This window comes from Laetiporus sulphureus (genome assembly GCF_001632365.1).
Source record: "Laetiporus sulphureus 93-53 unplaced genomic scaffold LAESUscaffold_99, whole genome shotgun sequence".
Taxonomy (NCBI): domain Eukaryota; kingdom Fungi; phylum Basidiomycota; class Agaricomycetes; order Polyporales; family Laetiporaceae; genus Laetiporus; species Laetiporus sulphureus.
The window spans coordinates 27095-51462 of record NW_024468608.1 but is presented as its reverse complement, the minus strand read 5'-3'; the positions used below and the strand labels follow the sequence as shown (position 1 = coordinate 51462).

At 51.2% G+C, this 24368-nt stretch overlaps 9 protein-coding genes across 9 annotated transcripts; 2 read left to right on the top strand and 7 right to left on the bottom strand.

Annotated features, from left to right (window-relative positions):
• Positions 1 to 2390: 2390 nt before the first annotated feature.
• Positions 2391 to 3309, top strand: LAESUDRAFT_804483 (NAD(P)-binding protein; the record flags this gene model as incomplete). The annotated part of the gene is made up of 5 exons (XM_040914029.1): positions 2391 to 2464; positions 2535 to 2781; positions 2837 to 2953; positions 3004 to 3086; positions 3144 to 3309. 5 exons carry the CDS (start codon positions 2391 to 2393, stop codon positions 3307 to 3309), a joined length of 687 nt encoding a protein of 228 aa, XP_040757722.1.
• Positions 3310 to 4464: 1155 nt separating this feature from the next.
• Positions 4465 to 7219, bottom strand: LAESUDRAFT_753411 (uncharacterized protein). Its single transcript, XM_040911773.1, has 22 exons — positions 6989 to 7219; positions 6742 to 6831; positions 6672 to 6690; positions 6534 to 6612; positions 6446 to 6459; positions 6288 to 6386; positions 6221 to 6248; positions 6145 to 6162; positions 6065 to 6090; positions 5986 to 6011; positions 5895 to 5938; positions 5821 to 5845; positions 5762 to 5773; positions 5673 to 5688; positions 5572 to 5611; positions 5405 to 5505; positions 5282 to 5341; positions 5200 to 5227; positions 5085 to 5142; positions 4903 to 5030; positions 4791 to 4850; positions 4465 to 4733 (listed from the first exon to the last, which is right to left on the bottom strand). Exons 1-22 carry the CDS (start codon positions 7065 to 7067, stop codon positions 4683 to 4685), a joined length of 1101 nt encoding a protein of 366 aa, XP_040757721.1. The 5' UTR covers positions 7068 to 7219; the 3' UTR covers positions 4465 to 4682.
• A 1488-nt stretch (positions 7220 to 8707) lies between these two features.
• Positions 8708 to 10224, bottom strand: LAESUDRAFT_739794 (FAD dependent oxidoreductase; the record flags this gene model as incomplete). The annotated part of the gene is made up of 5 exons (XM_040911039.1): positions 8708 to 9084; positions 9151 to 9592; positions 9650 to 9875; positions 9978 to 10078; positions 10141 to 10224. 5 exons carry the CDS (start codon positions 10222 to 10224, stop codon positions 8708 to 8710), a joined length of 1230 nt encoding a protein of 409 aa, XP_040757720.1.
• Positions 10225 to 13078: 2854 nt separating this feature from the next.
• Positions 13079 to 14642, bottom strand: LAESUDRAFT_667226 (FAD dependent oxidoreductase; the record flags this gene model as incomplete). The annotated part of the gene is made up of 5 exons (XM_040905288.1): positions 13079 to 13464; positions 13527 to 13968; positions 14022 to 14247; positions 14318 to 14418; positions 14484 to 14642. The coding sequence occupies 5 exons, from the start codon at positions 14640 to 14642 to the stop codon at positions 13079 to 13081; spliced, it is 1314 nt and encodes a 437-aa protein (XP_040757719.1).
• Positions 14643 to 18260: 3618 nt separating this feature from the next.
• Positions 18261 to 19963, bottom strand: LAESUDRAFT_753408 (NAD-P-binding protein; the record flags this gene model as incomplete). The annotated part of the gene is made up of 8 exons (XM_040911772.1): positions 19662 to 19963; positions 19507 to 19602; positions 19167 to 19457; positions 19092 to 19144; positions 18784 to 19030; positions 18612 to 18728; positions 18468 to 18550; positions 18261 to 18411 (listed from the first exon to the last, which is right to left on the bottom strand). The coding sequence occupies exons 1-8, from the start codon at positions 19701 to 19703 to the stop codon at positions 18261 to 18263; spliced, it is 1080 nt and encodes a 359-aa protein (XP_040757718.1). The 5' UTR covers positions 19704 to 19963.
• A 207-nt stretch (positions 19964 to 20170) lies between these two features.
• LAESUDRAFT_718403 (uncharacterized protein) lies at positions 20171 to 20953 on the bottom strand (the record flags this gene model as incomplete). The annotated part of the gene is made up of 2 exons (XM_040907425.1): positions 20171 to 20728; positions 20789 to 20953. 2 exons carry the CDS (start codon positions 20951 to 20953, stop codon positions 20171 to 20173), a joined length of 723 nt encoding a protein of 240 aa, XP_040757717.1.
• An 828-nt stretch (positions 20954 to 21781) lies between these two features.
• Positions 21782 to 22669, bottom strand: LAESUDRAFT_579078 (uncharacterized protein). The gene is made up of 5 exons (XM_040903038.1): positions 22549 to 22669; positions 22348 to 22477; positions 22255 to 22287; positions 22082 to 22174; positions 21782 to 22021 (listed from the first exon to the last, which is right to left on the bottom strand). The coding sequence occupies exons 1-5, from the start codon at positions 22556 to 22558 to the stop codon at positions 21826 to 21828; spliced, it is 462 nt and encodes a 153-aa protein (XP_040757716.1). The 5' UTR covers positions 22559 to 22669; the 3' UTR covers positions 21782 to 21825.
• On the bottom strand, positions 22409 to 23102 carry LAESUDRAFT_579056 (uncharacterized protein). Its single transcript, XM_040903037.1, has 2 exons — positions 22549 to 23102; positions 22409 to 22477 (listed from the first exon to the last, which is right to left on the bottom strand). Exon 1 carries the CDS (start codon positions 23004 to 23006, stop codon positions 22680 to 22682), a length of 327 nt encoding a protein of 108 aa, XP_040757715.1. The 5' UTR covers positions 23007 to 23102; the 3' UTR covers positions 22409 to 22477; positions 22549 to 22679.
• A 498-nt stretch (positions 23103 to 23600) lies between these two features.
• On the top strand, positions 23601 to 24242 carry LAESUDRAFT_732729 (uncharacterized protein; the record flags this gene model as incomplete). The annotated part of the gene is given in 4 exon segments (XM_040910293.1): positions 23601 to 23882; positions 23893 to 23895; positions 23964 to 24055; positions 24076 to 24242. A coding segment is annotated over 1 exon segment (177 nt), but the record flags the coding sequence as incomplete, so codon positions are not given.
• Between the last annotated feature and the right edge of the window lie 126 nt (positions 24243 to 24368).

Genomic DNA, 24368 nt, shown 5'->3' with positions numbered 1-24368 from the left:
TCTAGATGACTGAAGAAGGAATGCCAAAGGAGAGCCGATGGACATGACTTCGCAAGGCTCACATCCACTTGTTCGCATGCCGTCAAGGTAAGTGAACAGTGGAGAGGGTTCTCCTTGGCCATTGGAGTGTACCCAAATCTTGAATGTTGAAGGGGCAGAAGAGTTGTGTGAGTCCACGCTGATACCATTCATGCGTGTGATCTTTTAAATATAGATCGCATATTCATGTCGTAATGATAGAATGAATTTCTATTAATCCTAACGATGACTACTATGTGCTGGCTAGTCAATGATTTGTCTTCTTGTGCAATTATTTACCTGTACTGCCAAATTTTCACCTGAGGGTGTGGTGCATTGCCCAGACATCAACTGACAGATGAGCCATTTTCTGCATTCTATCTGGCAGACAGGCAGCCTATCTGTACATTACCTGACGACATGGAAATATTGACTATCATCGGCTGTCCGATGGTGGCAGGCCTGGCCCGATGATAGTAGTCAGACCCTCAGAGGTTACAGATCTGACTTATCTGTCGGTCACCTGGCAGGTGGGGTAGTCAATAGCAGATAATGTACGTTGGGCGTAGTCAGGCCCAGATCGGTGGTCGGACTTTTTGCTGATGTCTATGGGCACCTGCGTCACCTCCGTGTGCCAGGATACCACAGAGCATGGGAGGCTGCCATTTTCATTCCAATAGGTACCGGTTATGCGTGCCACCCTTGGGGAGAGCCTCTAAGTGAATCAACATCGGTAGAAGGTCTCGGTAAAAGCCCGCGGTTATCTTGCATCTCTAAACGCAAGCTCTTTCTTCACAGTTGAGCTGATTTTTTGCTTTGTAATAGATACTGCTCATGTCCCCCCGCATTCCTCCGTAATTTTATGGAGGCACATCTACTAGTAGTATGTGGTACACTCCAAAAGGCCTCGAACTGATATCTTCCAATTAGCGCCTCTAGTTGCTTACCTCCCTTTACACAAGCATGGATACGCTCCTTATCCTTGCATGTTGACTTTCCCAGCCAGCCTGCTGCGTGGCCAGGAGTTTGGGAGTCATCCGCTCTCTAGAAGATGGCTCCACAGGGCCAAACTGATGGCCTGTCCCATTGTAGCCGTGCCCTATCATATACACGCACGCTACTACTCTTCCACGTCAGTGGCGCAGGTCGCACTGGGGCCTCTCGCATCTGCACTCTGTGTCCAGATTCCAACATTGCGCACATGATTAAATATCTCAGATGGTATCTGACACGGAGCAGGTATCTCTGTGAAAGGATTCACATCTTTTCTAGCTTTGTCATCGACTGCAATCTTGCGATCACCGTAAGGCTCCAACTATTTATACTATTTACACTCCTGAAATGTAAATATATAGTATATAGTAAACAGTTATCTATATGTCATATAAACAGTTTATATAAAGTTTATATAGTTTATTTGGTCCCATCTTTTGATGGAGTTTTACTCAACTGTGAGCAGCCTCTGTGATTGTTGAGGCCTTTAAGGACCTGTTTGCATCAGCAAGCACATGACAGTGAGCAGAAAACAAGCATTCAATGTCAACACTTGCACTAGAAATGACCAGAAAATCTTACATCATACAAGAAATGACAAGAAACTCATGTCCATGAGCGTATATGATGATAAACTGTCAGTGGTGACTGCTGTTAAACACTATGATTTTCAATTGGCTTACTGTTGTGCTGTCAAATCTAGCAATTGTGCACTCAATAGCCCTATATCATCATAAAACTATTTATACTATATATATACATCTATTTACTATGTACAGGCCCAACTGTAAATAAATGGATATAGTAAACAGTTAAAACTATGTAACATAGTAAATAGATAGAAATGTTGGAGTCTTAGATCACCGCAGGCATCATCCACAACACGTGACTCACAGAATATCAGCTTGATGCGTCGGACCTTGCACACACCCGCTTGTCGTGATTTGTGATCTGCGGCTCGCCTTGGTACCTATAAGGTTACATTATTGCCTAGTTTAGTATATGCTTACCCCACTCAATTTTGAGCTCCCCAACGCTCACTTCCATTCAGACACTTGGCAGTTAGCACATATATTTGCAGCGAGTACGTCGGATGCCCCAGAGGCTTTACCCTGGTGCAATCCGCGTACATGGTTTTACATATAGTTCTGCACCGTACAGATGTACTTACGCTTAGCACAGTGACGCGATAGTACGCATCACGTTAGGTATGAATACAGAGGCTTTACCCTGGTGCAATCCGCTGATGCGATAGTACGCGTCACTTTAGCCCTCTGATCTTTCCGTGTCGAGTAGACGCAGGTGTACCAGCCACATTGACCCTTCAATACAGAACCTTCCCGGCTCATGTACGTCTCTCACATTTTTGTCCCCATCGGATGTCTCTGAAGCTTTCGCCGTTCCCTTTCCAGTCGCTCGTGCGCATCCCGCCGCACCTCTCGTATGAAGAAGCGTCCACGCTGCCATAGGTGCAGAAATTTCACGTCACATTGGACCGGTCTGATGACATGCACCGATCATAGCTGCGCTGCAGTGACCGCTTACAATGCCCTCATGGGATCCATCCCCATGAAAGGAGGTGATACTGTCCTTGTACAAGGCATAGGTGGCGTGTCCATCTTTGGACTGCAATTTGCAGTAGCTTTGGGTGCCACCGTCATCGCGACCTCCTCATCAGACCAGAAGCTCGAGATCGCTGTGAATCTGGGCGCGCATCATCTCATCAACTACAAGAAGATGCCAGACTGGGATAAGGAAGTCATGAAGATCGTGAGTGGCGTGCATGTAGGGTCACCTCGAAGTGTTTCTGAGGCTGAGATTGTAGACGAACGGACGAGGCGTGGACCATATCCTCGAGGTCGGCGGCGCAGGGACGCTGGTGAAGTCTACCAATAGCGTGCGGTATGGGGGAACAATCAACTTGATAGGCACTCTGGCTGGGGTAAACGATTTCTATCCCGATCTACAGAATCATTTACTGAACGTACCCAGGCTGGCGACGTCATTAGTGTGCCTCGGGGACTGCACAGCAGGGCAGCCTTCTTGCGCGGCATCCTCATCGGCTCTCACACCCAGTACGTGAAACCGTCCTTTATCTTTGATCACGTTATATATGCTTGAGCACACCGCAGGTTTGAAGCGATGAACAGGCTCATCTCTGCCAACGGCATCAAGCCGATCGTCGACAAGGTGTTCAGCTTCGAAGATGCCATAGCTGCATATGAACATTTGGAGAGTCAGAAGCATGTAGGGAAGGTCGTCATCCGAGTTTCGAAGCTTCAACTTGTCAAGGATTGAAACGATGGGCATTCGTCGAGGAAGCCGTCGTTGATGAGGCCGTAAATGTAAGTGAGAAAATGTGTCGTGTTCAGGAACTCTACGAACGTATTTGAACATGACATGATTGATATTGAACGTCGAGCTCTGCGATGGCTATCTAACACTATCCATTCGCGGCAATTGGTGCTCGAGTTGCAGCACGCGTCGCGTCGCGCATTCAACACGTGATCGTGACTTTGAAACCTTGACGGCTGCGGCTGCGACGAGACGGCGCTCTTAATTATCGCCTTCTGGCTACTCTTGAATAGTCGCCACTAGGGTCTCTTCTCAGAATCGAACGGCTCACGTTACTCATCAAAATACAACTTCAATACTGTCAATTCCTCATCTGGCCTGGAACTCTCCGTTCACTCCAGCATTTTTCTCACTGTATTGCATTAAACTCGAGGCCTCGGTTCATTTCTTTGTGCAAAGACCAGTGGGACGTGGTACTGTTTGGATGCCCTGAGTAATGATTAATGGCCTGTCGGCGTTGTTGCACTGACAGGTCTTATTGATACATCTAGGAGGCTTCTGCTGGAGGCAACCCATCACACAGCGTCATTGGATCCGGCATACCATCAAATCCCTCATCCTAAACATGACGTCGGTTCTCTGATGAGTTTGACGCTCATCGTACATTTTCCTGATGTACAATAAGCAAGTCCACGCCGCACTGATCAGTCAGTAAGTGCGGGGAATGTGAAATCTCTCATCAAAGCCATTTTGGATTCATAGTGGCATTAGAAGTTTGTGTGTGACCCTACACGTATTGGCATCTCGTTCGCATATCGAAATGAGAGATCTGGAGGCGTACTTCAGAACGAAGCGGTTCAGGACGCGGGAAGTGCGATAGGGATGGTACAGTAGCGCCGCATCAGATAGTAATGAAATCCCGCCGATGACGGCTCACACACCCATGCGCTCGGACATCGCTTTCGCTCCGGCCAATTCGACGAGCGCGCTGGATTTTCTCGGCATAGAGGGAGCTTCTGAGGGAATTGCTTTCTGCCACCATCTGAAGGATGTCAAATGCATGCGCATTCTCGCACGCGGCCATTGTGGCACAGGATGACCAAAGCAACGGATTTCCAGACGAGGTGTCTCGCTGAATACTGACTCAGAGCGCGTATTCTGGATACCTTCAATGCATTTTCCGTACACCGTGAATCAACAGCATCTCGAACAATTACAGGTCACGATAAATATGTTTTTGCATCAGAGATTTGATTCACCCCATGCACTGACTGTATTGCCTCCGGCTGCAGCGCGCGCCTAGCAGCTTTCACACACGCGGCATTCGCTCGCGGAGGAAAAGAAGCTTTAGTAGCCCATCTTCCTAATCGACCGTGCTAAGGGCCCAACGGATCATCAGTGGCAATTGGCGCCTTCCACGGCAGGCTCTGCTCAAGACAGGGTCATCAGTCTCGGCCAATGCATAATCGAACGGAAGGACTCGCTTCCCGGCTACACCCATCTGCCTTCACCTCCACCGTCGTGTGCACCTGTATTCCATGCGTCTACGCGGCTTCAGCAACGATCATCCAGTACCGACTCGGATGCCCCGCTCACCTGACCGCTACTCTGTTGCGCGGACGACCCGGGGCTCTGCACAAGCGGAATGGCAACGAGCCCGCCGCCGATCTTCCGCCGAAGGCCTTCCCGCGCATTCAACGTCGCGAGCAGGGAGTTGAAGAAGACTATAGAGTGGCCACTGTGAGAGTGACGAGATTGAAGAACGAAACGCTACGCACATTTGGTGAGCGTAAAGTAGATGCCCATGTAGATGAAGTTGTCTGGCATCACGGCGTACTGGGTGGTATAGACGCGTTGAATGAAGGGGGTGGAGAGAGCGGGAGGGAGGCTCACCGTGATCAGGCAGGCAAGCTCGCACAGACTGTTGTTTCGATTGGTCAAGCAGGGGGCAGCACAAGCTCATGACACCACGCGCCTCGTCAGTGAGCCGGTATTGATACTATACAACATTAGGACCCGAACGACCGACCGGCTCCTAAGGCACGATTCTGCATGTCATCTCCATGCACTGCCAGTAACACAGAACTCAATCACCTACCTCGCTACGCTGGTGCGACGGGCACGCAGAAGAAAGCATTGTGACGCAGCGATGAGGACGTCTGCAACCACGCAGGCTGCCAAGCCCACGTAGATGACCCACTGCGAAGTTTGAGACATTGGACGTCAGGGACCAGATGGCGCGGCAGCAACGATGACGAAGCTCACAGAGATATCGTAGAGTTCTCCGTATGTAGATGCGCGATACCTGCCAAAAGCGCAAACGGTCATGTGTCAATATAAATTGCGGAAGAACAGCGAAAACGCACATTTTCGCTCCTAGGACTATCGAGTTTGGGCGCGCGAGGTGAGGCACTGTGATATTGCTCAAAGAAAGGATGCTATGCATGGTACTCACTGACTGCAGCAACTGCGAAGGAAGTCAGAGCCGTCGATTGTAACTAGCATGTGACTGACCGAACGCAAGCACGGAGCTCACAACCTAAGAAACGGATGAGATGACTGAAACATGGATTAGAATCGATGCCCACTATACCGGTCACGACGACAACGCCAAGCACGTTTTTCACGCGAACTAACAATGATATGAGAGGTGAACGATTACGGGAGTTATGGACATACGTTTCCAGACACGGTGGCCGAAGAAACTGTTTGACCATATCAGAGATCGCACCAATTGCTGAGAACATTTGCTAATCACCCTCTGATGAGTCCATCGCTTATCGCCTATAAATCGGCATCATTAACATGAATTGAGAAGGCGCATGTGTTTGAGCTCACGGTAACCAGAACCTGAGTCTATAACAAATTCAGCAGGTCTCTTCATCGTGGCGTCGATAAAGACGTATATACCTACCACCGCGCTCCTGGTATGTCCAAGTATGCTCAGGTATGTTTAAAAAGAGGGGTTACAGGAAATTCACCAAGTCGGTTTTAACAGCGCGAATATGTTGCCAAAATCCCGCACGGCGTACGTATAGACAAGATGTGTGATGACTATTAGGTGAAGACCATCGATCGACCTGGACAATCATATGCCAATGTGTCAAACTCCTATGCAAAGACAGTTCACGATACGCACCACAGAAAGAATACCTGGAATGAGAAAAGACGGGAAAAAGCACGGCGTGATCAAGAAGCCAGAGGTCACAGTGTGGCGAGTATCTCACCAAGCACTTCAGGTAAATCGGGTCGTGTGTGCTCTGCTTGTAGTAGATGTATGCCTGCACGTTGGTAATGCCGTATATACTACAAGAGCGGATGCATGTCAGAGGCTCTGCGGGTAACCTGTGTCCAGGCGGACTTGCACTGCCGCGATAATGTTTCCTACAAGGAACAATGAGAATGCTCATTGTCTAACATGTACGGCCGACGTACCAACAAACACCGCCCCTAAAGAGTCGCCTAATAGTGGTTCCATGGATAGACAGAGGAGAGACAGGACAGGGGTGAGGAGAATGGTCCCAACTGAGATGCGAGGCTGAGCCGATCACTCATACATATACTGCGAGCCCATGTCATGACAGCCATGGGAACGTTTGACAGGCATCACAGAACAATCGCCGCTCATCAGTCGAGAATCCCATTTGATCATTCAGTGCCTTACCCGGGGGCAGCTTCGCACATTCTGGATGTGACGTAACATCAATATCATGATGGGACATGGCGCTTAGCAGACCAATGTGAGCGTGCGGCATTGTCATGATTGCTCATCGTGTCAGATTGTGCGCTGCTGTGAGACTGCAGATTATGGTAATGCTGTCAAAAAAAACTTGCTGGAGAATGTCTTCGCCTCGGTCGGAGTCATAAAGGCCTCCAAGTCGATACTGTAACGTTTTATGGAGCTAGAATGATTCCTAGGACAAATGAATCATACAGTTTGGCCAAATGGACAGAGACACACCGACATTATGACCATCAACTTCATGTTGGCGGGTCCTGTGAATATGCGGATGTCAGAGTATAGCAGCTGTTCGGTTACCTGAAGGAAGCACGTGAACTTTTTGTAACGCTCATGCTTAGAGTTTGATGTACGTGCCACTGACTTATAAGACGGGAACCTAGATAAGCTTCTGGTGATGCAGGCCTGACCCAATCAGATGTAAGTCGGCGGCCGCACGAGACGCATCCCATCTGAATTGAGCATGTGGTTGTGACTATTGTCTCTATGATATGCTAGAATGCAAAGATGTAGAACATATCGAGAACCATATTGGTAGAGGTGGACTGTTCATGGATTCATTAACGGATGTGGTCGCACTGGAATAACCAAAGCATCGTCGAAGAATGCTTCGGCATTTCATAAAAGACGCCCATCGACCTATGAAGGCTGTGCATACCAATCGAAGATAGAAGCCATCGTTAAGCCGGCGGAATGAAAGTAGCGTGCATAACTAACCGTGTTCGGAAGAGCCGTCTGGGCAGACATTCGATCATCCCCTGGAACGCACATTCGCTCATCTCAGATAATAGGAACGTGTTACGTCACGTACCGTGTAGACCAGGTGTCCGAGTACTAGGAGGATAATGAAACGAGGGGGTCGGTATTCTCGTATGTAGACTCTCCCGTTCCGATTCCTCGTGACCACGCGAGACGATTTCTACCTTCCTGATAGTGGCGATGAAATGATACGATGAGTAACACAGTTTGCGGGCCACGCTGATCACTGGGAGATACAGCATGGCACATCAGGCTTTTCAACTCTGAGCTAACAGAAGCATAGGCCGACACCAAACCACACGTAACGAGCAGACAAGTGGAATAGTAAGGCTAGCATGCGCCTCACAAGGCTCTAAAACGAAACACATCCATATAGCATCATCAGCCTGAGGTGGTGTATTCTCCCTGCGGAGAGCCTGTTGTCTGAACCCCATGAACGACAGAGAAGCTGGGGATTGTCCAGTATCAATAGCACCAGTGACAAGCACAGATTCATGAGGCAATGGAGAGACAATCAATAAAGACGGCAGAAATTAGACTATTACTGTAGATGAGCGAGTCGGAAAGAGTTGAGCGCTGCAGTGGCGCTGAGTTCGCCACCGGCCCCTTTCAAGCTCCGCCGTTGCTCTCGCCACAGCTCCCCTCACCACTGCACGTGGGCATTCTTCATATGAATCAAAGGATAGTAGTTGAAGGATACTGACTATCACTTTCAGATAGCATCCGATGCACGCTGCAAGGGAATGAGCTAAGCACGCATGAAAGGGCCCCAATCGTATGCGTTCAGCCGTTGATAATTTGTTACTATGACTCAAATATCGTACATCGACCAAAACGAAACCCGATCTCTCCACCATGCAAAATAGTGCATCTGCTCTCCGCGACAATGAGCGTCCAAAGGGATCACAAACGCGCCACCGCTGCCGTTCTCTCAGCAGGCAGCCTCCCTGACATCGTCACAGCCTTCTTGCCCTCCGCGACCTCCTTCACCAACCCAAGCACGTCGCCCGCGCATCCAAAGGAGAGGGAGAATCCCGAGCCTCCCTGGCCATATGAATGAACGATGCGGCTCGGCTTGCCGTCCTTCCTTAGTCGGGACTCGCGCTCGACGCGGACATTCTGCCCGCGAGTTGGCCGGTTTCCTTGGACGAACGGCGCGGAGGGGTCGTAGTCGGCGTTAGCGAGTCCTGGAACAAAGTGGTTGCAGCGTTCGCGCATGCGCACGATTTCCGGGCTATCGAGCGTCAGGTCGAGGTTCCACTCTCTCGGTTGCGCGATACCTGTAAAATGAAAATGCCATAACATCAGCTGACTGAGTCTGCGAAAATAATCAGATGCGAACTTACCTCCCAGAATGAGGATGTTGTCGTTTCGCGGTACGATAAATACCAGGTCCTGACCCTCTCGATGGGCGTCATCGATACCGACAGCAAGCGCTTCAGTGACCTTCGGGAACTTCGTCCCGTCATTGACCACACGAATGAGCGCGCCCCTCAGCGGATAGACCGTCTTGTCATCGGCGGTCTCCCACGCGTCTAGTCCAGTCGCATTGACAATTGCAGACGCCCTGTATTTCGCGAGGAGCTCGTCCTCCTGCGTCAGAAGGTCACCTGAGACCCGAGCAGTGATGAGTTCAGCGCCCTTAGCTTCGACGAGAGCACGCAGCCAGATCATGTAGTGATCTGTGTCAATCACTGGAGCATCGTGGCAGTATGAATCAATGACACCGGCTTCTTGATTGACGGCATGTTTCGTGATCAGAGTGGGGTCCCGATTGAAGCCTGTGACCTATGGAAAGATATCCCGTGTAAAGAGCAAAAATAATCAGAAATGTAGTCAACCTACTCCGCAGCGCGAGATTTCTTGCATCTTTTGGTACTGGTCAGGAATGTTCTCAAGTGGGCGGTCAAAGAAGAAGTTGGCACGGCGCACGCGCACGCCGTGTACCTCCGCAGTAAAGATCCGCATGAGGACCTCAAAGACGTGGTAAGACGTCATCGCCCAGCCTTTTGAGTGCTCGAGTGAGATGACATCGGTGTGTCTGCCACAAACTGCGGGCGGCCACTCCCAGCTATGTCACCGGAAGTAGCGCAGAATTTGTTGAGATGTCAAAGAGGTTAAGGGGGAAAGGATGAGTGAACGCTCCCGAGCTACTTTGCTGGCAGTTACTCACAGAGCGCCGGCGATTTGGGAGGTAATTCGATGTTGCAGATTAGCCCAGCACTCAGAGACGACCGTGACATTGTACCCCGCATCTAGCAGTGCCCACGCCGTCTAACGTCCAAATGCACACAATGTCAGCTGCTGTAAGAGAGAAAGCAGCGTGTGAGACTGACAGTAAGCCCGGTAACACCGCCGCCGACGACGAGCACCCGCTCTGATGTGGGCTTTCGAGTAGGTCCAGGACCAACGCTGAGCATGAGCCCACCAGAGACAAGTGAGAGGTGGATGTCGGGAGTGGCAAGCTGGGTGCTGGAGTGGTTGGTAGAAGTAACGGAAGGCATTACTGTCGAGGCTCAATATGTGAAAGGGTGTAGATAACTGAGTTGAGAACTGCAGCGAAGAGGATATCAGCTGCACAGAAGACAAGTACTGGTACTCGGGTTGTCGAGTGGGGATTAGCTGCCCATTTTATATGTCGACAGGCGGGACGCCTCGACCGTCGCCATCACGTTCTCTGGTCAGCGGAAGGATCATCCGCACCAATAATTCCACCATCTCGAAGGCCAGGAGTAGGCACGAGACGCTAATACCAGACCGAGGCGCATGTATGGGCGTCGCCAAAAATTATACCAAGTCCCTGCAATGGCGGGAAATGGCCGCTGAATAGGCACCGACACGAACCGGGTGAGGAAGCAACCAGCTGACAACGTTCTAGGCGGCATGCATTCATGCCATTACAGATGAGAGAAGGTCATCGAGTCAATTCTCTGCCTCTGGTGAACGTGCATCGGCAAAAATAAATTGAATATCTGTCACGGAGGTATGCCAGACGTGTTAGAGACTCTGCGCAGGTTTCAATGAGAGCGAAAGGAAAAACAAAACACGCGTGTTTGAGGGGAGCCAGGTTGCTTGAATTTGTTATATCCCAAGTAGTATTGAATACAAATACACGCTCACGAGTGCCGACGTGATGTCGATGGAGCAACTTCGTACAGGTTTCTTGAGCCCGACCATACGGAGACTTGGCAGCGCAGTATGTGAACGCCCGAAACGCCCTTCCGTGAACACGATGGGCTAGATGTCGTAGACTTGAGCGTTCGGCGGCATCATTGATCCGCTACAGGTAAACAACGATCTGATAATAGATGGTGTGACCGTTCAGATCGATTAGCAGACTCCTGGAGTATGTGTTATTCCACGGGCGAAGAAGCATCTGTGCTGGGCTGAGCAGCAAGCTCAAGTTCACAGGCATATTTGACGGTATTCTTCGCTTTTGCGACACACTCAAAATGGGAGGAGCTCTGTCGCCAAAGCCGCTGATTCTTTGGATCAAGCAAAACGCAGACGCTAGCAAAGTAGACATCGGGGTTTGGAGACCGCGATGCCGTGGATGGAGGATTTTGGGCATGCATCACACATGATGTGAGAACGACGTTTCCTAGGACTCCATTGCCATGTGGGTACGAGCGCTCCGAATGCTGTCAACCGCGGAGGTTTGCAGAGGTAAAACGGATCTGTCAAAGATTGTTCAGAGAGGCGAGCTGCATCGCAGCGTTGATGTAACGAACAAGATCACACTCCAATGCACTTCGCCAGCTGCGGATCTTGGCGTATGTTCACAAGCGCAAGAATTTTGGCGAGTCTATGATTTTAGTCATGAGTAAGTTATGCATCTCGAGCGCTCGCTGTCTTTCGCCATACAGGCTTCCGAGTTCGAATTTCGCCTAGCGGGGCAAGCGCCCTCTTTGGGTTCGGGCAAGGAGACCGTCATTTTGATGCCGGTCATGCGATATCGGAACTGAGATGCGTGGCAAGAGCCAGGTCATATGCACTCGTTTCAACCATTATCCTGTCTGCGGGACTGTGAATCTGCCTGTCCCAACCCTGGGCGAATAACAAAGTAAAAAACTTACTATGTTGCGTGCCCCAAGACGACTCAAGTTCCTCGTTGATGTAAGTGACGTTGCATTCCATACGAGCCGCCGTATGCAGAATCAATCATCGGAAAGAGTTAGTGCCCAGCACTAGCTAATGACGTTCCTGTATATGAAGCTGTTTGGTTAGAGGATCGTTTACGATACCGAATAGAGGCAAAAATTATCGTTATGATTGATGTGCCGTTGTAAAGGCCGAAGAAGTATAAGGAACATGCGGAAGGACCAGCATGGCCGCTCAGCGCTCATCATTCAACATCCAATGGCTGGTGCCAATACGAAAGAGTGAATAATAACGTGTTTCTTCATCCTTCCAATAGTCAAAATCCGTCGCCGCAGATCATCACGATGAAGGGTTGCAACGTTGAGGACAGGTTGAAGAAGTATTAAGCGACTCGCGAGTCGGACTCTCGGGCGCTAAGCGGTTTGTGTATGCACGGGATCATCGATGCGCGCTTACCGTGGCCTCGTAGAGAAGAGCACCCTTGCCGCAATTGGTGTGAGTCCTATATTTCATTGAATAGTGATTGAGATCAGGCGATCGTAGGCCACCGTTTTCGGATGCTAAAACGATATATTACGAGACGAGACGAGTGACATTGTGCTAACAACACACGCAATATGTAGACGAGAATTCCTGGAAGCGTTTGATCGCGAGATAACCTCATCTTCAAAAGCACCACTGCATCGGAAAATAGTATGTATAATAAGCCTCTCGCTTAGCGTCGTCGCCGCAGTCGAGCCAAGCATTGTGGCACAAACTTTTTGCATCCTTTGAGAAGCGAACAGCTGATCAACTTTGATCAACTGATGTACCGCATACTATGGAAGGTGCGGATTGATGAGACGCCAGCTCAAGTGAGATGAGGAACGATATCCATAGTGACATTGCGCTTCGCGTTCCCTTTCTTTCCTGTACTTGGTGATCGTCGAGTGCATTCTTTGGGAGGATGTGAATTCTATCTCCAACATCACTGCCTCTAAAAGTGCTTCGACTTTACAGTTCATACGGAGGGTCTGCAGTTTACGCATATGCAACGCCAGTAATTTAGATCGACGCTCCGTGGCTGTAGAGTGGAGCCATGAACACATTCTCGACCAGTATCCTAGAACCTTGCTAACTCGAACTTCGTACCGCGCACAGAAGCCAGCGTTGGCGCGCAGAGAAAACCCCTCCTTACAACCTCGCGGGCACTCTGCTACCTTCCACCTGCTCTCTAAGCTTATCCGCCATCCCCACCGGCCTCTTTCCCTCCCTGATCTCCTCCACCAACTTGAGCACATCCCAAGCGCACCCAAATGACAGCGAGAAGCCGGCGCCACCCTGACCGTACGAATGTATGATCCGGCTGGAGCTCAGACTGCCCGGACGCGGACGCAGCTCGCGCTCGACTCGGACGTTCTGGAGGCGGAACGGCCGACAGCCCTGCACGAGCGGGGCAGTGGGGTCGTACTGGGCGTTCTCGAGCCCTGGAACGAACGCGTTGCAGCGCGCACGCATGCGAGCGATCTCTGGGTCGTCCAGCGTAAGGTCTAGATTCCACTGGTGGGGTTGGGCGATGCCTGTGGATGTAACGCGTCAATGTTGGGTGCTGCTTGGAAGATATGATGGAGGTGATATTCACCACCGAGGATGAGCGTGTTGTCGTTCCGCGGCACGATGAACACCAGCTCCTCTGATCCCTCATGGGCATCGTCGATTCCGACGGAGAGCGCCTCCGTGACCTTGGGGAACCTGGTCCCGTCGTTGACCACGCGGATGAGCGCCCCACGAAGCGGGTACACCGTCCGGTCATTCGCAAGCTCCATCGCGCCCAATCCGGTGGCGTTGATAATGACAGATGCATTGTGCTTCGCGAGAAGCTCTTCCTCCTGCGCGATGATGTCGCCGTTGATGCGGGCTGTGATGAAGGTCGCACCCTTTGCACCGACTAGTGCGCGGAGCCAGATCATGTACTGGTCGGTGTCGATCACAGGAGCATCATGGCGGTAAGAGTCGACGACGCCCGCCTCTTGGTTCACGGCATGCGCTTTGATCAGGTTCGGATCGCGCACGAAGCCCGCTACCTGTGAGAACAATGAGAAAGCATACAAAGCAGCGGAGGTCGCTTCATACGTACCCCGCTTTGCGCGACCTCCTTCATCTTCTCGTACTGATCCGGGATGTTCTCGAGCGGGCGGTCAAAGAAGAAGTTTGCGCGACGCATGCGGACTCCATGCTCCTCAGATGGGATAATCTGCGAAAGAGCCCGGAAGACATGATAGGATATCATCGCCCAATTCTTCGAGTTCTCCAGCGATATAACGTCCGTGTGTCGTCCACATACCGCCGGCGGATATTCCCAGCTAAAGCATCAAAAATGACAAACAAAGTCAATGCGTGGAAATGGCGCGCGAAAAACTGCGCGCCACTTACAGCGCACCAGCAATTTGCGAAGTGATCCGTCGTTCTGGATTGGCCCAGCGCTCCGCGACGACCGTAACATCGTAGCCGGCATCGAGAAGAATCCACGCTGTCTGGTGTCAGGTACATGGAGTGAGCGCTGCGCGACTACATTAGCGCGGACAACGACACCACTGACAGTAAGTCCGGTAACACCGCCACCAACGATGAGCACCCTGTCCGCTGACAGTGGGCGAGCTCTTCCAGGACTGTGGAATAGCCTCAGCTCTCCGGCAACGTAAGTGATGGTAGCCAGACTAGCTGCTGAATGGAGTCCGGGGCGTCGACTTTCATCCATGACGTTCAGTTGGAATGAGCAGTGTCTCAGATGAATGATTGTGCAGTCAGGATGCTCTGCTGGAGCACTCACCATGCTGGATATTTATCGAGACCGCGACGGTTGCCGAGACGATGCGTCAATCATTGAAACGCCCCTTCTCGTGCAAGTCGGCGTTGATGTTCTGACAGATGCTCCTGAAACAGCGACACCGCCTCGTTGGCTCGATGCCAAACATTCGTCAAGACACTGCGTCTCACTTCCGTGGTCGGCACGACTTGTAATTTGTCTCGAGCAGAACAATCTTCCGCCTTGGCCTAGCTACGAGGTATCAAAGACGCGAGCGCGCAGGTGGATGACGAAATACGTCGGTATTGGAGATTACCGCAGTAAGGGTTGAAATGAGGTCCGTGTCAACCGAAGCGCTCAGTGATACTGATGTGCGAATACCAATTTATCATGATGGTCAGTTGTTATTGCACCTCAACAAGGAACGTACCTCACTTGCTGAATGTCCAACATTCATATTCGCACACTGAGACTTGATGACTGATGCCTACGGCGACCGTCTCGCATGGACATGCAGTCAAGAGCATGCTCCATCGCAGCGTTGAACACACTTGGCTGCATAGACGTTATTTCCGAGTGGCGCTTCGACGAACGCTTTGATGGGATCACTATCCTAGTCATTGATTAGCATCGGTCGCTACATGATTGTATTTCCAAAAATCCACCTTCGAAGGACTGCGCGCATAGCCACCAAGAGCGCTCCACGCGGTTGCGAACAAGGTCTATGATGGACCGGATTGGTGGAGCATACAACCAACGACACGACGCGAGCCAAGCTCGATATTCCTTTGTCAAGGACAGGTAGTCAGGTACATTCTTTACAGAGAGTTGGGGTGGTACGCGTCAGCGGAGAGCATCGCCGACGCTCTTCCGATGTAGAGCGCGGACTGGCAGCGGAACAAACGCCACAAGCGCAGCATCACAAATCATTGACAAGGCATGGATAGGGCCGGATCCTAACGCTGGCTCGACATCTTTCAGCGAACTTACATTCTCGCATAATATTTATGATGTACACTCACATACTCTTATGCCCTTTGACAGGAACAATGGCATCCTTGACATGAGACGAGAACGACGAAGATCAGGTACGCCGCAGAAGATGTCGGCTTGAGATGTTGAATTGTATGCTCCCGATAGCATGACGATGGGCCTACCCCCTGACGATGCGTCACAGGGAATGCGGCTACGGTAACTCTGGCCAGAATCGTCCTATCGGCTTGTCAACTAAATTGCAGCACACCGAGTGATTTCGACAGGCCGTGACATTCTGTCGTGCCCTTGAAACGACAGAAACGACAGAAACGATACGATAACATCCATCGCACGCAGTAGACGGGTCGGTATGGCCGAAACTAATATTGTGCTTGTACGAGAAAGGATAAGTGCAGCCGGCCTCAGGTGAGGCTCCAAACGCACGGGAGGCCAGAAAGATAGATGAAGAGTCCATCAATCCATTAAGGGCTGCATTCTGCAATTCGGATACCGCCATCAGCTGTCATCGCCATATGGACATAGCGCCGCGTCGAGCCTCCCCTTCGCGAGCTTGGCAAGACGACATCTTATCATTGTTCAAGGAGAGGGACGCATCAAAGTAAGTCCGGCGCCAGCCGTGCCTGAATGATCGACGGAACCATTCAGACGTGCGACCCTGTTGACCAATGCAGCGTGGACTTGCTGATTGTGACACCAGGAAGATGTGTCACGAGCATAAGACTCATCAGAGAACCGACGTCAAGTCAAGGATCGGAGGTTTGATGGTACGCCGGATCCAATGATGGATTTGCGTTCGACAAGAAAGGAACGCTAGTCGTGCTATGTCTGATGGAGATGGTCCTGGTAGCCCCTCTGAACGCCTACCGCCAGGCGAGACAAGATGAACCCTGTCGACATAGTCCGGAGTGGTAATCGAGAGGCGACACGGGGAAGAAAGAAACCGCCGTTCCAGCCTACCGTTTTACTGGCGTTGAAGCACCCCCAAGGCAGGTACTTCGTTCGGACTATTAAAGAGACACTGTCAGCTTGACATATCTGATCGATAGACTTGTGAAGACGTAAGCCTGGAGGAGCTCGATGAATCCGCCAACCATAGGGCCCCTGACGTTTGTGCGGAACAAATTGCGTGAATCCGTTAGCACCGGATCAGTCGCCGCAGTTCTCCGCGCTCCGGCTCATGCCCAGCCTGGGTGGAAGGACGATGGGCTGCGGTTTGCCATGCTGAAACTTGGGAGCTCCATTGCGGAGCGGCATAGCATCCGTTAAGCTACTAGCGATAGAGTTCTGGACTCGCAAGACCCGTTAGGCTATGATTCGATCCCCTGAGGAACGAGAACCCCCGGTATGGTATAGCAAGTAACTGGTGCACACCACGTGAAGACAGCTGCAGTCAGGAGAATGCAGGTAGATGGGCCAGACAAGTCGTAGCAGGAGCTAACGGCCAAGGTCGACCTTCGAACGACGTCGACTGGAGGGTGGTAGGGACAGCGACGTCGGACTACTGAAGAAACATCAGGAGCTTGATATAGCCGATCGATATGCTTGTGAGGACGTCAAAGTGGAGGAGCTCAGTGCATCCACGAGCCATAGGGATCACAGTGAGGATACCTAGGCATAGATTTGAGGAGTCTCAAGACAGGTTCGGCTATGATTCTGACTCTTGAGGGACGAGGACCGTGGTATGGCGCATTGATTGTGCAAGAAATAACTGGTGCGCACCAAATGAAGACAGCTCCAGTAAAGAGCATGCATAAAGATAGGCCAGACAAGTCACAACGGAAACTGACGGCCAAGGTCAAGCTTCGAACGACGTGAGAGCAGCACTTCGAATCCAACATGCAGTTAACAGTCAAACATAACGATCCACGCCATACTCAGGAGAGAGATCCAGATAGGGGTATCACGGAGCACCCAGGGTTTCTCGAGATGAATGCACTTTACCTATGCGCTGATCGCAACGTAAGCATCCAGACACTACTATGTCCCACTGGCCGTCGCGCAAAGGAATGAACCAAAACCTCGAGTTCAATGCAGCGCAGTGAGCGAAAAATGTTGGAGTACACGCAGCGTTTCAGGTCAGATGAGCAATGGACAGTGTTGAAGTTGGATTTTGACGAGTAACGCGAGCCGTCGATTCTGCGAAATACTAGCTAGCGGCGACGTGTCAGGAATTTGCATTTAATTTCACTGAAACAAACAGGAGTAGAAGAGCTAGAGTGGTACCCGTGCAGTAGGTGTGGCATTGAATATTGAGCGGCAGCGATGCGTGCAGGTCAGAGCCCAGCGAGAGCTGGCGTGAGTCAATTTTCATGTCACGGTCACGTGCTTGATGGGCGGCGCGACGCGTGCTGCAGCTGACGCGTCACGCGGTGGCTCGCGGTCGACTGGGTTGAATACCGCGAAGGAACAGTATCGGATAACCTATTACATAGGCACACGGGAGCTTGACGTTCAATCTATACATTTGGAACCGGAGCGCTATCGTAGAGTTGCTGAAATGATGCGTTGTCTCGCTCATGCGTTACAGGCACAAAGCACGATGACTTTCTCAGACCTCGATCAATGCCTATCGTTTCAATCCTTCGAGACTCGAATGACAACCTTCCCCACATGCTTCTGACTCTCCAAATACTCGTAAGCGGCTATGGCGTCGTCGAAGCTAAACACCTTGTTGACGATCGGCTTGATCCCGTTGGCGGAGATGAGCCTGTTCATCGCTTCGAACCTGCAGCGTGCCCAATCGTATACAATATGAATGGAGATAAGGATGATTTCACGTACTGGATGCGAGAGCCGATGCGGATGCCGCGCAGGAAGGCCGCCCTGTTGTGCACTCCCCGGGGCACACTATCGATGTCGCCAGCCTGGGATATCGGCATGCACATTCAGTGAATAGTCTTGTGGATCTGGATAGAGGCCGCCCACCCCAGCCAGAGAGCCTATCATGGTGATTGTTCCCCCATACCGCACGCTATTGGTAGACTTCACCAGCGTCCCTGCGCCGCCGACCTCGAGGATATGGTCCACGCCTCGTCCGTTCGTCTACGTCTCGATCTCAGCAGCTCTCCCGAGGCGGCCCTGCACGTACGACACTCACGATCTTCATGACCTCCTTATCCCAGTCCGGCGTCTTGTTGTAGTTGATGAGATGATGCGCGCCCAGCTTGGCGGCAATCTCGAGCTTCTGGTCTGATGACGAGGTCGCGATGACGGTGGCGCCCGAAGCTACTGCGAATTGCAGTCCGAAGATGGACACGCCTCCTGTGCCTTGTACGAGGACGGTATCACCTCCTTTCATGGGGGCGGATCCCATGAGGGCGTTGTAGGCGGTCACTGCAGCGCAGCTGTGATCGAGGTGCGTCATCAAACCCCGGGTCTAATGTGATGTTAGGCTTTTGCACCTACGGCAGCGTAGACGCTTCCTCGTATGAGAGATGCGGCGGAATGCGCACGAGCGACTGGAAACAGAAAGGCCAAAACCTTAGCGACGTTCAATGAACACAAAAATGCGAAACATGCATGAGCCGGGAAGGTCTTATACTCGGTCAAGACTCCGTCAATGGATCCTCCGAGCGCAGAGCCCTTGATGTCGTCCGTCACGTCGCCAAAGATGTGGTCCACGCGGAAGTTGGCGCAGACGCTATCTCCGACGTTCCATCCCTCCACCTGGTCCCCGAGCGCGATGATCTCACCCGCCATATCTGAGCACGGCACGAGGTTCTCTTTCTGTCCTATGGCATACTGGTTCTTCGCAATCATGATGTCACGGTACTGTGATGGGATCAGTGCAAGCGTAATTTGGAACTGAGGAAGAACTCGCGTTGAGAGAGACGGCATGGACCTTCACAAGGACCTCCGTCGATTTGGGTCCGCTCAGCGGGGCCTCTTGCAATGTCAGACAACGTATGCTGTCGGGCTTGAGGTACAGAGTTCACTAAGCTGCGAGGATACGATACGGTGCGTCTACTACCTCACCTTTGGCAGGCGGTATTCGCGCGTCTTGGAAGGAGCCGCCATTGTTGCAAGCGGCTATGGAAGGAGCACAAAGGTTGCGTTGTTATACAGCGAGGCGAGTATGTTTGTAAGCCACGTCCGCGATCTCGCGTGTCATCATAGGTCGTGAATCGTGATGACGTGAGATCTATTTGAGCGGACATAGCGAGCCCACCGAGAGCATAGATGAGAGAGCGAAGGATTGATGGGCGATGCAAGCACCAAATACAGTTTATCATGGCATGCATGCGGTTGTCTTGAATCATGCACAGACGTTAACCGAGAGGTCTCGAGAGGCAGCATGGTCGTCTACACGCGAGACTGGGCGCCAAAACGATCGGTCGGGGAATACATGCCACCGCAATCATCCATGGTGCAGTGTACCTTCTTCCCGTGTGCAAAACATATGTGCATGAAATTTCTGACATGAACGAAACACCGATCGACGGCCATTGACAGTGTAGCCTCTGTACCTACTACCACCTCCACAATCACCAGACATAAGGTATCATCCGGTACGGAACTCTCATCGCCCATTCATCCCACTGCTTCCCAAACTCTGTCTTCAATAAAGCCTCCTCGTGTTCCATCCGCTTCGCGAAGCCAATCACAGTATAGAGGGTTATCGCTGCGTATAGCCCTATACCCATCCGCCCCGCCGCAGTATTGACCACACCGCATTCAACCAACCATGATCCTGGACTAGTGAAGCACATCGCAAGCCCGATAATGCTGGCGATCCATGCCGGGTAACTGGGATAACGGATGTACGCGTAGGGACCCGATGTGATGAGTTGGTGTCTATCGAGGATTGACACTTCGAAGGTGAAGTGCCGCCCTAGGGCGCGGTAGCATAGATAGCGGACGTATCCGCCGCACGTCGCGAGTGCGGCACCAACGAGGAATTGTGGAGAGATGTTGATTCTGTGAGCGAGAGACCTGGAACCATTGATCAATGCCTGGAGGACCATCTGCGAGAGGGGATTCTTGGGATATGCATCTGCGAGGATGACGAGTGACTCCAAGGTGCCGCCGATGTACATGAGACACTGAATACCCATTCAGAGTGATTAATCTCATCTTAAGGATGAGAAGTTGACTGGACATACCCTGAATGTCAGACTGAGTTCTTTCGAGACAGCCGAGAAGAGGCGCTCCCACGCGGGAAGTGCCTTCGGTCTTGCATCATGTGCGACTTGCGGATTAGGCGGCGTCGCAGAATGTATAGCGGCCAGGGTGCTGGCGAATATGAGGAGTATCTTGACTAGAGACATTGTAGGCCGGGGATGGCATTGCGGATGCAGTCCTTGCTCAGTCCTTTATGTAAATCTCCGCGGAAGACACGTCTCGGAATCGTCACGGATTCTCTCCGATGGGCTGTTAACACAGGTAGATGGTTGCTTCGACCGTGAGGAGGAGGAATCGGCTCACCCTGCATGCGTATTCCAACGTGGAGACGGAGTTTTGAATTTGACGAATCATGGCCCGCGCAGCATGCATATCTTCTGCTTCTATGTTAACCTGTCAGATTCGTGTGAGCCTCACAAGTGATATTCAATGGAACCATTGGAAATTATTCATTCTGTCTTGACAGCAGCAATGGTAGCAGCATGTAGCGGACTGTCCTGCTCAATTGAACAATTGAAAAACAGACCGGTACCGAAAGCTCGGTGTGTGCTTTCCAGAATTATAAGCAGCTCGTAAATTGCACCGTTCAAGAAGTTCCCGATATGAAACGGCACCAGTATGTCACCGAATGCATGCGAGCTCTCGGTTATTACAGCGGGCAAAGTTCGGATGCCATATAGCCTTTTGTAGTCGATGTTCACCCACACAACCTGGGAGGTTCGATGAGCAATTCAGTGAGAGTGGGAGATTGCGCGATTCGAGCATTAGGGGGGGCAATGCTATCTTTCAGTGTGGAGGTGAAGGAACGCGCAATACGGCCGCGACAGTCGATCAGAGGTGCTGCTCACCGGCGTTTCAGGCGACTCGGCACCATTATGAGCGCCTCCTCCAGGCTCGTCGAAACAGATCGGAGTGTACTCCCGATACATGACGGCGACGAGATCCGGCACGCACCAGTAACATAAAGTGATATGCAGAAACTGCTTACCTTCCAGCCACAACACTAGTCAATATATGATTAGAAACGCTTTTCGCCCACTGTTCGAATTCCCATTGGCGCTCTGCATGCGATCTTCAACGTAGCATTTTTGTGTTCAGTCCTCTTCGTGAAGCTAACGATGGCATATAGAAGCATTGCTTTGACGACAGCCCCGGCTCCAGCAGCCTCGACGTTGATGAAATTGCATCCAGGAATAGGACTTGTGAAGCATATTCTGAACCCGATAACGCTGCAGACCGAGCTCGGCTAGCTCAAATGGCAGACGTGCACATACAGGCCCGGCATTCCAAACTGTTCATTGCAGTGTCTCCCGGTAAGCGTTGACTCCATCTCCGCGGGATCCCATTTCGTGAGTCGGTAGTTCATGCTATTGCGCAATGTGAGAAAAACTGATGACAGCATGCGCAATGTTGCCGAGAGGCGACCAGAGAGGACTTGGAAACAAACCGCGCTGCTGTCGCCTCAGCAATATTTGTTGTGCTGCAAACATCGGTCAGCGAGTGGAAGGTTAGTAGATATAAGGGATCATGCGATAGGTACTAGTGGCTGAAATGCTTCCGCCGTCTGACTGCTTTGGATCCTTCATCGCCCACTGAATGCCGTAGATGCAGGATAAGTAGCCGATAAAGGGCGAGCAATTTGGTAGTGTGGAAATGAATGCGATGCAAGCCTGCGTCAAGAAAGAGTGAGACCGAATGTGGTGCCACGGCGCTTGAAAAGGGCGCGTGTAAATGAACGCACCGATAGCCATTCACGTCCGAGCGCCGTGTGCATTCAGTCATGCAGACAGTTCGCATCCTGTTACAGCATGGTTCAAATATTCCACTATCAAGTCAAAAGAATATATGGGGTACGTCTATTGAGATTATAAGTCAGTAAATATAAGGAATTATTCGACAACGGACTCTCTTCGCCCATCCCTCCCATTCCTCCCCAAACTGTTTCTTCAGTAAGCGATCTTCGTCATATGATCTATGCACGAGACAAACTGCACTGAAAGCAGTGATAGCTATGTAGATCGACAAACATATCTGTCCAGCAAGTGTATTGGTCACACTGCATTCTACAAACCACGAACCCGGACTGGTCATCCATATCCCCCATCCAACAAGACTGGCGATTCCGCTGGGATAGCTTGGATGGCGGACGTATGCGTATGGTCCTGAGGTGATGAGTTGGTGCTTCTCGAGAATGGACATTTCCAGTGTGAAATGGCGTCCGAGGGTGCGGTAACACCAACGGCGTATGGTGCCTCCCACAGTTTCCAGTCCGAAACCGATAAGGAATGTAGGAGATATGCTGATATTCTTGGTGAGAGACGTTGGCCCGTTTACCAGCGTCTTGAGATTCACATCTGCGAGAGATGTTGATCTGGAAAGGTGCTTGCCAATATGACAAACACTTCCATGCTTCCTCCGAGGAGAATCAGAAGCTAATAGCGTAGCCAGAAGCTATTAGCATGGTAACGCACACTATAGACAGCGTGCCAAGCCAGACGCACTCTCAGCATTACGAGGATGGAATGTATAGCAGATGAGACAAATTTCTCAAAGGCAGGCAAGGCCTTCGGTCTCGCATCGGCAGGGGCTCTGGGGTTCGGAGGAGTTGTAGTTGAAGCCGAAGACATGGTGCTGGCAAGGACGAGAGGCAGCTTCGCCAGCAACATTGCGGGAGACTGACAATGGCAAAAGTGGAGGGTTGCTTCGGTGCTGCCTCATAAGTAGCTAGGCGGCAGATATGCTATGGCGTGGTCAAAGTCGGGATCACAAGTACTTTTCCCATGTGCTAAGTTTTGACGGTTAACAATTTCACTTGACTTAGTCACTTATCCCTTACAAAAGTTACTCGTGGTTCACTTGAACCTTATTTTGGCAGGCCAAGTGAAATTGTCGACGTCGGGCGCTTATTCTCGCTTGTCTTCACTTATGCTCACTTATGCTCACTTGAGACTTCCTGCATGTTGCCCACTCAGCAAGTGAATACAAGCGACCAAAAGTGAACCAAAAGTGAATCCCCGCAAGTCTCAGTGACCCCAACAAGGCCCCCGCCGGGCAAAATAGGCGTCAGCAGTCGTGGTAAAGTCTTCGGATTTGTCCCCTCTCCAGCCCTTCTGTTAACTGGCTGATTCATTATGCATCAGCCACATTCAACTCAGACAGCTACTGCGCAAATACTCCAAGGCTGTGTTTTGCACCTGTCTAGCCCGCCATCGCCGTCAAACCATCCAGTTTTCTGCTCACCACCTTGGCACGTTCACACGCCTCGCGATGCGTCGACGCTGATGTTGTACAGTTATGTAGTCTTTGGCGATGGTTCGTCTCGTGGTGGCCTGACTGTAATGTGGGTATTCTTGACCCATCGCAGTAATAACTCACATCGCGAGCTAGACTGGTGACCAGAGCGAGACGTCATGCGTCAACAGTTGGCATCGTGCAGTTAAACAATGTCGACCGCCATACGAGTCAAGGTGGTAGGTCAGTACGATGTCGGCTTGACGTAATGGAAAGTCGTAATGGGACAGAGCGGAGAAGAGCTGGCAATGCATGTAAATGCTGCCTCAA

What these genes read in the sequence shown, in the direction of transcription:
- LAESUDRAFT_753411 (XM_040911773.1), bottom strand. Translation starts at nt 7,067, where the DNA reads ATGACAATGCCGCACGCTCACATTGGTCTGCTAAGCGCCATGTCCCAT. An exon ending in GCGCTGTTAAAACCGACTTG is followed by an intron (nt 6,249 to 6,287) that starts GTGAATTTCCTG and finishes AACATACCTGAG; the next exon opens with CATACTTGGACATACCAGGA. An exon ending in CGGCCACCGTGTCTGGAAAC is followed by an intron (nt 5,939 to 5,985) that starts GTATGTCCATAA and finishes TATCATTGTTAG; the next exon opens with TTCGCGTGAAAAACGTGCTT.
- LAESUDRAFT_579078 (XM_040903038.1), bottom strand. An exon ending in GCTGAGGCGACAGCAGCGCG is followed by an intron (nt 22,175 to 22,254) that starts GTTTGTTTCCAA and finishes ATTGCGCAATAG; the next exon opens with CATGAACTACCGACTCACGA. An exon ending in CAGTTTGGAATGCCGGGCCT is followed by an intron (nt 22,022 to 22,081) that starts GTATGTGCACGT and finishes TATCGGGTTCAG; the next exon opens with AATATGCTTCACAAGTCCTA.
- LAESUDRAFT_579056 (XM_040903037.1), bottom strand. Translation starts at nt 23,006, where the DNA reads ATGTCCATTCTCGAGAAGCACCAACTCATCACCTCAGGACCATACGCA.